General features: G+C 45.5%; 1 protein-coding gene across 2 annotated transcripts in view; it reads right to left on the reverse strand.

Annotated features, from left to right (window-relative positions):
• Positions 1-305: 305 nt before the first annotated feature.
• SMYD1 (SET and MYND domain containing 1) overlaps positions 306-12,036 on the reverse strand; it is a 48,533-nt gene continuing 36,802 nt past the window's right edge. For both annotated transcript variants that reach the window (XM_006074744.4, XM_006074743.4), the window contains 4 exons: positions 11,473-11,565; positions 7,718-7,881; positions 6,156-6,324; positions 306-4,987 (listed from right to left, as the gene is read on the reverse strand). In XM_006074744.4, the coding sequence (XP_006074806.3) occupies positions 4,829-4,987; positions 6,156-6,324; positions 7,718-7,881; positions 11,473-11,565 (585 nt within the window). In that variant the 3' untranslated portion in view covers positions 306-4,828. The remainder of the gene's footprint in view (positions 4,988-6,155; positions 6,325-7,717; positions 7,882-11,472; positions 11,566-12,036) is intronic.

Genomic DNA, 12,036 nt, shown 5'->3' on the forward strand with positions numbered 1-12,036 from the left:
GCTAATATCAGGACCACTGATATGAACTTAATTTGTGTCAGTGTACATGATCTTAAAAACTACACTGAAGAATTCTCTAAAACTGCACTAATACAGTAGACACCAGCTGCATTGGCTATTTTCATTGAAATAAAATAGTTAAAAGTTCAGTTCTTCACTCATACTAGACGCATTTCAAGTTCTCAGTTGTCCCATGTTGCTAGTGGCTACCATACTGGACACAGATAAAACACATTTCCATCATGACAGAGAGGTCTATTAACACTGCTTTAAACAGACTGTCAGAAAGAAAGAAGCCACACACATTTGCTTGGAAACATGGAAATTTAATAGCCTATTTGGACTGCTATAATAAAAACTCAAGATACACAGTTCTATGTCTCTTGTGCTCTGATCTAAGCAAATTCATTCACTTAATCATTCATTCAATACATATTAACTGAGCACCTACTATGTCCTGGGACCTGTGCTATGTTCTGGGGATAGAAAGATGAATAAAGGGACAAAGCTCCTGCCCTTCAGAGGCTTGCAATCTGATGGAGGAGGCAGACGAGTAAAAAGGCGATATAAGGTCATGAAGAAAATGTTATGATGGGAGATTCAAGGGTAATATGACAGACTCAGATAGGCAGCCAGCTGAATCTAAAGCTTTCAGGAAGGGCTTTACAGAAGTGGTGATTTCCAAAGTGGGTGCTGAAAGATGAATAGGAGTTGATAGGTTTTGCATATTTTAGACACAATGTTTCAAAACTCAGAGCGGCACAGGAGGACATGGGTCACCCAATGACCCATGAGTAAGTGGCCCTGACTAAAATCTCAGATGAAGTAAATACTCAGGAAGTGACTAGACCAGTAGTCAGATGTTCTCCTTGGGGACAATGGGTGTCAAGGAGGAACAGACGCAGGAGTGGGGAGAAAGGAAAGAGAAAGAGTTCCCTTTTGGACATGGTGAGTTTGAGGGGCAGAACGTTTGACAGGAGATGTGGGACTAATGTTCAAGAACAAGGTTAGAGGGTACAGACTTAAGGACATCAGCCTCAGAAGTATGAAAGTGTTAGTCACTCAGTAGTGTCTGACTCTTTCTGAGTCCATGGGCTTCAGCCCGCCAGGCTCCTCTGTCCATAAGATTCTCCAGGCAAGAATACTGGAGTGGGTTCCCATTCCTTTCTCCAGGGGATCTTCCCAATCCAGGGATCGAACCGGGGTCTCCCACACTGCAGGCAGATTCTTTACCATCTGGGCCATCAGGGAAGCCCTGAAGCTGTGAGGAAACAAAGAGCCTGGCTGAGTTCCTGGGGGAAGGTGTGCAGAGGGAGATGAGGACCAACCGAGAGTGACCAGAATGAACAAAACCAGCTCTAGGAAATACCAGCCTGTCAAGGGCAGGAGAGAAACCTCAACAGAGAATCATTACAAGGATGTGATGCCCAGAAATCAAGGGCTGTGATGCCAACTGAAGCAGAGAAGCCAAATAATATGAAGGCTGAAATGGCCTGCCATGAGTTGACCTTGGAAAGAGCTATGCTCATTCTGCAGGGGGTTCAGGAAGAAATGGAAAGTCAAGAAAGCTAAATTCCAGCATACAGTAGGTGCAGACAAATACTGTCTGATTCCACTTATACAAGGTACCCAGAATAGTCAAATTCATAGGGCCAGAAAGTACATTGGTAGATGCATGGTAGGGCAGGGAGGGGAGTTAGTATTTAATGGGGACAGAGCTTCAGTTTAGGAAAGTGAAAATTTTGGGAGATGGACAATGGTGAGCACAACAATGGGAATGTACTTAGTGCCACTGAAATGTACGGTTAAATATGGTTAAAATAGTATGTTTCATATTATGTAACTTTTACCACAATAAAAAAAAAGCATTTTTTTTTTTTAAAGAGGGACTTCTCTGGTGGTCCAGTGACTAAGACTCCGTGCTTCCAATGCAGGGGGCCTGGGTTCGATCCCTGGTCAGGGAAATATATCCCACATGCTCAAGTACGAGTTTATGTGCCACAACCAAAAAAAAAAAAAAAAAAAAAAAAGCCCAATGCAGCCAAAATCAATAAATTTTTTTTAAAAGAGTTGTTAATAAACATGGGAGACAAAGCCTTTTAAAAAATAGTTAACCTTAAAGATTATGAGTCCCCCGCATGTCAATTAACTGCTTTAAATAAGCCAGAAATGTGAAGAATCCAAGATGAGAGAGAATATAGGGGAAGTGAGGTTTAAAGACCCAGGAGGGGACAGGAGTCCAAGGCACAGGTGGAGAGTTTGGCTTTGGAGGAGAAGGGGGTGTGAGGAGGGGGGACGGGAAGGACAAGCACAGATATGACATGTGTGAACCCACGTGGGAAGAGGAAACTGAGGAAATCCCATCTCCTGGCCCCTCCATGAAGCAGGCAGTGGGGGACTGCTGAAAGCAGAGAACTCAAGAACAGGAGTGAAGAGCTGAAATAACCACTGGGAAAAGGGGGAGCCAGCAAGGGGCACAGGGAGCACATCTGGGCTGCACCCCAAGGCCAGCTGAGGTTGGTGAGGAGTCTGCAGAAGAACCTGTGATGAAAGGTGCCATTTTCCTGGCTGTGCACAGACCTCCAAGTACAACAGAGGAAAAATAAGACAGCTGAATTAATCTAGGTCAGAACTCTGCTGGAAGGGGGCATGGGCCAAAATGAAGACAGACACCCAATTTGAGGAAGAGGGGATGGGAAACAGACCAGGAATATGGGGGAATGACCAGCAGTGTGGCAGATGAGAGTGACAAAGAAGGAAAGAGATTTGGAGGAAGGGGTGTTTTTTTTTTTTTTAAGAGAAAATATTTTATTTTATTTTATTTTTAAACTTTATAATATTGTATTAGTTTGCCAAATATCAAAATGAATCCACCACAGGTAAGGAGGAAGGTTTTATATGAGGATAAGTCATTTCAGTCATGTCCAACTCTTTGTGGCCCCATGGACTGTGGCCCGCCAGGTTCCTCTGTCCGTGAAATTTCTCGGGCAACAACACCAGAGTGAGTTTCCATTTCCTATTCCAGGGGATTTTCCCAACCCAGGGATCAAACCAGGGTCTCCTGCATTGGCAGGCCAGTTCTTACCACTAGTGCCACCTAGGAAGACTGGGAACAGAAGAGGGACCATTTGAACTGGCACAGTTGGCTCCCTGGGAGAGGGCTGGTTCCATCCTTTGCCGTGTAGTATGTGGGCTTAGAAGAACTGTCACTCTCCCAGTGAAAGTTCTAAAGAAGCAGGTGTCCTCAATAAAGAGCCAAGTGCCAGGTACAAGTACTCTGCAAAGAGTTGGCATCTTTGCAGAACTTTTTGGACAAAGATTTTGGCACATTGGCAGGGCTGTTAGGTTCCAAGGGAGGTAGTGGATTGTTCTGAGGATGAAGGGGTGTAAGGATGGAGGAAGTGACTTTTTAGGCACAGGTGACAAATATAGGTCCTGGGGGGATCATGTGACTTCAAGATGTTAGTCAGAGCTCTGGGGTCAAAGGTGGCTCCAAAGGATATAGAAGACTTGGTGACACTCCCAAAAAGAGGGTTTTGGTTCAGGATCCCCCAAAACACTGGTGAGAAGTTTAGGCTCCCAGAAGATACAACAGCACAATTAGAACAACTGTCCCAGGCCAATGGGACAGCTGAATTGGTTGATTCCCAAGACCCTCATGCTTGAGTGAAAAATCAAGAGCAGCTCCCCAGGAGATGAGAGCAAGTTGATCATACCCCAAAGAGGTCCCAACCTAAGTGTGAAGTGTTCATATTAGACATTCCTTCTGGTAAGAAAAGCAAAGAACCCAGGGTATGGACAATGAAAGAAATTAACTCAAGGAAGTCGTAATTATTCATAACTAAAAATAGAGATTTCCTGGGGGTCAGTGATGAAGTCTAAGCTGATATAGACCACCCAGGCACATGTAACCAAATCAAATATCCAAAGGCCAGTTCTGCTGGACCCATGATTATCAGGTAGGTGGGTTTCCAAATTTCTCCCTCAGCTTCACCCTAAAGAGACTTGGGCCAGAGAAATCTCAGCTAACATCCAACTACTCCCACATCATGGGACTCACAAGGCTTGACTCAGAGGGTGGAGAAGGGAGCCACTCCCTCTCTGTTCTAAAAGTAGTTTCAGAATAATCCTGGGAACCCAGACTTTAAACTGAGGCCTCAAGTGGCTTGAGAAAACCTCCATCTCCTTCTGCATATTACCCTTATTAAAGAGGTTCTAGTTCTCTGAGTAGGACCCACATGGCCCAAACACAGTCTCTTCTTCATAACTCCTCAGTCACCTGTGGAAACTGGACAACACCCATTCCAGTCAGCAAATCCTGAATATCCCTGAGACACCTGCACAGATAGGTGAGCAGACAACTGAGACTCCAGGTACCTGCAACTCTCAGCTCAGAGGTCATCTCCTCCATGACTAACCACCACCCAGCCCCACCCCGCGACGGACACACACACACACACACACACCCTAGACACATATCCCTCTCTCCATAGAGCTTACCATTGCATTTAGTGTCACACTGTGTTTTGATTGTTAGTTTATGTTTCCTCTCCCCAGTTACCTTTGGAACTTCTTTATACCTAAGGTCTAGCACCCAATAAACACTTGTAGGATGAGTTAGACCGGGCTGGGCTGGGATAGAGTTAAACTGAATTGGACTGAGTTGAAGTGAGAGAAAATGACACGGGGATCACTGAGCAGTACGACCCCTTGGCAACAAAGTTGCGTATTACCCTGATTTCCTCAAGGGTCTCCCCAGAAACCCACCACCTTCGGGATGTCTCCCCAGTCCCCCAGCCACGGCGCCCCTCCCCCACCATGCAGGTCCTCATTGCTTCTTGTGGAACAGAGCTGGCGCCGGCTCGTTGCTGGGCTCGGCCATGACCTGCATGGGTTGGTTGTTCAGGGCGGCTTCGCGCATCTTGTGGTACATGAATTCGTTCTGGCGGAACATGCGCAATTCCATCTCCGTCTGCATCCGCATGGCCTGTGGGATGTGGATACATTGAAAACCGTGATGACAAAGCCCCAGGACGTGTCGGTCTCTGACTTACTTTGGCCCTACTGGAAAGGACACCCATACACCCTACACACACATGCACGCATGTATACTCACACTCATCTACTGGGGCTCGAATGTCTTGACAGTGGGCTCCATTTGCTAGGAAGAGGCAGTCACACGAACCACTGAGAGAGTAGCTTGTGGGACTGTTCTCAGCAGAGATTATTTTTAGGAAGTGCCAGGTGGGGACCTGGGTTTGAACCTTGGCTCCTGCACTGAAGTCCCATCTAACATTGTGGGACTTAATTCCTTCAGCCCTCAGTTTGCTCATACATGAAATGGGTGAGATGCCCTCGTACTTTATAATGTGTCAGGAAGACTACAGCCTGTGGCACATAGCAAAACCCTCACCCTCATAGTGTTAATTCAAGAAATATTTATCAAGGGCCAGGCTTTGCTGCAGGGCTAAGGTCAGAGCAGCAAATACGGTGACAATGACTTATTTGACAAGCTTAATATACTGACATAAAGTTAGTCTTCTCGTACATTCTATGACGCCAGAGTCTGTCCTCTTTCCCTATACTGCTGCCTGAGGACAGTCCTTTGGACTCTGTTACTTTCAAATAAATCAGTCTTCAAAGCACAAAGGAAACCAGTAGCTATGAAGAGCATGCCTTTTACACACCAACTCATCAAACCCTTGTGCCAACCCTGTCTTTTTCCTCCATTTCACTGATGATGAGACTGAGGCCCATACATTCAGTATTAGCAGCCACACAGCTGGAAAGTGGTAAAGCAGGAATTGGATCCCAGCAGTCTGATTCTAAAGCTTGTACTCTCTGACTCTACTCCACATAGCAGGTTTTCTAATGTACGTGTTACACACACATGCACACCATTAGGTTTTCTCAGTCCAGGCTTGGAGCATCCTAAAGTTCAAGTCTGAGCTTTGCCATCCACTCGTTTTGTGACTAAGGACAGGTTACTTTCCTTCCCTGGGCTTCAGTTCTTTCAGATGTAAAATGAGAGGAGGGACTAAGCATGTCTGAATTCCCTCCTGGTCTAGCAGGCAACTAGGGTCTTTGCAAAAGCAGAATCTAGTACTCTGCTTTCATCTTCAGAGAGCCCAGCCCAGCCCCAAGATGCCACTTGCCTCTAAGTCCTTGGTGATGGGATGAGAGGGTCCGTGTGTGACCAGGAGGATGGCATAAGCTTTGCAGATCATGCCATGCCCCACCTCAATGTTGCCAGCATGCCAGTTGGTCAGCCCTGCCCGCATGATGGCCATGCCCAGCTGGGCATTGTTGGGATGGTACAGCTTCCTGTGGGGACATAGCAAGTAATCATAACCGATATTCCCAACCTGCCTTGCATCTGCACAGCATTTGACAGTTTATAAAGGGACCATGGGACTTTCCTGGTGGTCCAGTGGTTAACAACCCTCCTTCCAATGCAGGGGACACAGGTTCAATCCCTCTTTGGGGAATTAAGATCCCACTTGCTGTGGGGCAACTAGAGAGCCTTTGTGCCACAACTAAAGAGAAGCCTCAGCACACTGCAATGAAGACCCAGGGCAGTCAAAATAAAATAAATAAATAAAACAAAGTGACCTCACTGATTAAGTCCATTTGCTTTCCCATCAGCCCTGGGAGGTATCTGCCATCAAAGATAGATTGAGGCACACAGAGCCGCAGTCAGATGCCAAACACCCCACATGGTGAGGCTGTGAGGTGGAGACTCTGACCTGGGCCACTGAGCCAAGTCCTCACAGGGGAACAGGGTAGGAATTGTACTTGGAACTTGAGTACTGGGAGCTGGCAGCCTTCAGGAGCACCCAACCTCTCCTTGGGAAAAAGCTAAGAAGTTTAGGGGGAAAAAATAATTCGAATGTTCTTCATGGGACAAAGTGGTATTCTTACCTCCTTGGTACCCTCCTTTTGTACTCTCCATGGATTGAAGAGGGTACCCTCCATTCAAAAAAATAAGGACTTCCTTATACAAAAGTATTCATTTGGCCAGAAATACAAATTCACACACCATTGTGGACACATACGGCAAGAGAAGACATTAGCAGAGGAAAGGCAAGGAAGTTGCCTTTTACAGTTTATAAGCAAGGATGGCCCACACCTCTTTTATTTTCTTTCTTTTTTTCCTTCTCTTTCTCTCTGTTTTTTTTCTTTTTTCTTTCTTTTTTTTTTTTTTTATCACACTGTGGGGCTTGCAGGATCTTAGTTCCCAAACCAGGGATTGAACCCTTACCCCCTGCAGTAGAAGCACAGAGTCTTAACCACTGGACTATCAGGGAAGTCCCTTTCTTTTTTCTTTTGATAAACTCTAAAGCTGCAAGATTGCCTCTGTTGATTGGTTGATTGGTTGGGGGTGGGGGGACCCTTTCTAGGCACTTAAAATCAAGCCAGATTTAGCCTTAAGGAAACCAAAAACAGAAGATGCCACCCAAATAATAGACAACCTGGAGGTGGGAAAGACAAAGGTTGACACACAGATTTCATCTCAAGTATTAGATCTGATTATTTGGACATTATTGCTGGGCACACCATGATAAAGAGGTTCAGTCATAAAGAGGATGGTGATAGATTACTAATGCCGGCTTTGGGTGCCAGAGGGAGGGATATAGTGATATGCCTGCCATCTTCTTATCATCCCTGAAATAGACACATTTCTGGAGACTACCTGAGACCCAGGATCGTCACCTACATGTAGCCATCCACCATCCTCCTGGCGTAGTGTGAGGCCTCCTCAAAGGCCTGCAGGTAGGAGAGGACCTCGGAAACAATGCTCAGCAGCCGCAGCGTGTAGATGTTGGTGTCGGCAAACACTGGCTCCTGCTTCTGCAGGCACTCCCGGCATAACTTCACAACCTAGGAGACACAAGCCCTGTCCGTACTCACTGCACCAGAGCACAAGCTTAATTCACATACGGGAGCATCATGATGCCATCATGGACACTCATGCTTCGAAGACTGAGGAAACTGCTAACAGAGATGGGAAAGCACCAGCTTGTGATTTGAAGAGAAAAATGGTTCCCATTTGGCTAAGATGTAGAGATGGAAAGGGTAACAGTGGGACACAGTGCTGACATGGCAGGATGAGGAGTTACCATAGAAGTTAGTATAGAGTCTGTTAACAGAAGAATGGTACATATATACAAGGGAATTCTGCTCAGCCATAAAAAGGAAATGAATTTGAGTCAGTTGTAGTGAGATGGACAACCCTAGAGCCTGTTATACAGAATGATGTAAGTCAGAAAGACAAAAACAAATATTGCATATTAATGCATATATATGGAATCTAGAATATTCGTTAGAAGGACTGATGCTGAAGCTGAAGCTCCGATACTTTGACCACCTGATGCAAAGAGCTGACTCATCGGAAAAGACCCTGACCCTGGGAAAGATTGAGGGTGAGGGGAGAAGGGGATGACAGAGGATGAGATGGTTGGATGGCATCATCGACTCAATGGACACAAGTCTGAACAAACTCTGGGAGGACAGGGAAGTGAAGGACAGGGAAGCCTGGGGTGCTGCAGTCCATGGGGTTGCAAAGAGTTGGACATGACTGAACAACAACAAATGGAATCTAGAAAAATAGTACTGATGAACCTATTTGCAGAGAAGAGATGGAGATGCAGACATCTTTCTCTGTGTCCATACCTCTGCCATGTGAGGATGCAGCGAGATGATATGCAAGGAATGTGGCCAGACAAACATGAACCAAGTTTCCTATCTGCTGTATGTATGTGTGCTAGTCAGGAGTTTCCTCAGCAATTGACAGAAACCAAAATAAAACTGGTTAAGAATAATGGAATCACACAATGGTATATTAAAAGGAACTCAGCCATTAAAAGGAACAAAACTGGGTCATTTGTGGATGTGGATGGACCTAGAGCTGTCATACAGAGTGAAATGAAGTAAGTCAAAAAGAGAAAAATAAATATCATATATTAATGCATATATGTGGAATATGAAAAATGGTATTGATGAACCTATTTGCAGGGAAGGAATGGAGACACAGATATAAAGAATGGACACATCGGGGGAAAGAGAGGGAAGGACGAACTGAGAAGGTAGCACTGACATATATACACCATCATGTGTAAAATGGATAACTAGCGGGAAGCTGCTATATAACACAGGGAGTCCAGCCTGGCACTCCATGGCAACCTAGAAGGGTGGAATGTGTCAGGGACGGAGGCTCTCTGACATTGATGCATGTCAGAGACCTCCACAACATTGTAATTATCCTCCAATTAAAAAAGAAGTCAGTAGGGAGTTATGAAAGCTATATTTACACATTACTTCCTCTCACAACAGCATGATGAGAGAGGTGCTGCTAATGTCCTGATTTTCCCAGATGAGGAAACAGAAGCACAAAGAGGGTAAGTGCTTTGCTGAAGTTACACAGAGAGTGAGCGATGGAGTGCAGATTCAAACTAAGCAATGGAGCTTTATCTTAACCATTATGTCCATGATTCTCCATCGTGGCTGTACTTTGGAATCATCTGGAGAGCTTTTTTTTTTTTTTTTTTTTTTTTTAGCACCTTGAACAAGTAAAATTTCTACTTCTTAACTATGCTTCAATAAAGCTGGAAAAACATAAAGAGTATACCACATGCTGGAAGATATAGCCCCTTCTCATGAAGTATTGCTTATAAAGCAGTGCTTCACCTGAGCCTTTGACAGCCTTATAAAACTTTTTATTAGGCTAGGAGGATGTGTAGTATGGTAGGTGATGTAACCAGTAGAATCCAAGCTATGGCTCCATTTCCACACCTCTATGGCTATAAAATGCATCATTTGGACTAGTGATACCAGTGTGCACTCAGGTACCATTGGGACAAAATCTCTGTAAGTGCCTGGAGAGCTTTTTAAAATCCCAGTGTCTGAGTCCTACCCCAGACTTAAGAAACTAAATATCTGGGGGAGGGACCCTGGCATCTGTAGCTCGTATCTGCCCCCGGGTGGCCCTTATGCACAGTGATATTGGACAGTCGTGACCTGCTAGAGGTGTACAGGATGGATTGGCAGAGAGGGTCCAGGAGACTGACTAGAAGGAGGCCACATTGGTCCTGGTGAGGAAGAAGATGGGCTCAATCCCAAGGGACTTGGAGGCAGGCTTTCCTGACTAATTCACATGTAGACATAGCTTCAGTGATGCCCTACAAAGTCAGATGGTTTCTAGATTTTAGTGGTTCATAGCTCTCCTCTTTTTCCCTTGCCAATCTCATGGAAGAAACGTCACACAATTCTTTCCATTTCTAATGAGTGGAAATTAGTTTTCTCTGAGATTCTCCCAGAGGCCCCTGGGGCAACTGGGTGGGGGTGTGACGGAGTGTGAGTTAACAAGCAATCTATCCTGAAAACAATCATGAACTCATAGGCAGTGTCCAGCCCTACATCTGGCCCTGCCCAGCTTGAGCACAGAAGAGGACAGACGAAGAAGAAGAGAGGACAGAGGAATGGAATCAGGAGCTGAAGCTCCTACCTCAAACCTCTAGATTTTCTATATTGCACAGCAACACTTTGTTCGTGGGACTCTCCCTGAGACTTGACAGACTCCTGGGAGGCAAGCAGCATGTCCTGTGTTAGTCACCTCAATAAGGGCTCAAAAATGGGCAATGAATGAGTGAGGAAAGAAGAATGAAGACAATGGAAAAGCTGATAGAAATGAACAGAAATGAATCTCCCACACTGCCACACCCTAGTGGCATCCAAACCCAGCCACACAAGTTCTTTAAAGAGCTTGGAGGGGAAAAAAAAAAATACTGTGATGATCCCAGTGTTCTGTTGCAGACTGGGTGAATCACATCTCAGGGGGTGAGACACAGGAATCTGTATTTCCAACAAACTGCCTGACAGAATTCAATGCAAGTAAGTGCTCTGCAGGTCAGTGCTGGTGGTAGGTCTCAACTTTAGGTGCACATTGAAATCACATGGGAGCTTTAAAAATCTTGATGTCTGGGTCCCACTCTAAGAGATTCTGGAAGGACTGTCCTGAGCATCAGTATTTTTCAATGATTCTAGTGTGCAGCCTGGCTCTAGTGTAGAGCCAGGGTTGAATGCACAGTTAGAAGAGCCTGGAAAGTGTAGGCAGGACACACGTTCAGTTACCAGAAAGCAAGCCATCCACTGCCATTTCCATTCCTCCGTCCCTGATGCCAACCTAAAATATTACAGACCATCCCCCAAACCCCAGGGACATTTGTCAGGCTGCCTGTGCTTTCCTCAAACCCAGTTTTAGAGAGTTGAACCACCAGTGAGAACACACTCCTAAAAGAGGCTACATGGCTTAAGGGCAAGAAGAGTCATGGCCTCAACCATGGCACATCTTCCAGAAAAAAACCCTGTTTGGTAGCCTCCCCATCTTGACTTCCCCCCACCATTTCCCTCCTTTACTAGAGAACACTTCTGCCCTCTTCCCCACCCCTATCCCCTATAAAAATGAATTTTTACCTCGTGGTACAAACCCTCGGAGCGAGCCTTGTCGATTTTTTCCAGTGTATCCTTGGAGAATTGTATCATCTCCTTCACCACCTCCTGAGAGGGCTGGGAAAGGAAGGGACACTGAGCTGGAGACCTGTTCGTGAGGCAACCCACTGCATCTCTGAACAGCCAACATTTTTTTTATTGGAGTATAATTGCTTTACAATGTTGTGTTAGTTTCTGCTGTTCAACGAAGTGAATCAACCATAACTGTACACATATCCGCCTCCCTCTGGGACCTCCCTCATACCCCCCCCCCCATCCCAGAGAACCGAAGTGAACTCCCTGTGCTATAGAGGAGGCTTCCACTGGCTCTCTTTTTATACATGGCAGAGTATATATGTCAATTCCAATCTCCCAATTTGTCCAACCCTCCCATCCCCCCGACCATGTCTACATTTTAGTTCTGTATGTCAGCGTCTCATTCCTGCCCTGCAAATAGGTTCAGATGCTCTTGTTGACATTTACTGTAGTACGAGATTAATGCCTTTCTCCTTGTGAATGCTTCGTTTCTGTAAATGCCGCTCAGGATCC

Source organism: Bubalus bubalis, chromosome 12 (assembly GCF_019923935.1).
Source record: "Bubalus bubalis isolate 160015118507 breed Murrah chromosome 12, NDDB_SH_1, whole genome shotgun sequence".
NCBI lineage: Eukaryota > Metazoa > Chordata > Mammalia > Artiodactyla > Bovidae > Bubalus > Bubalus bubalis.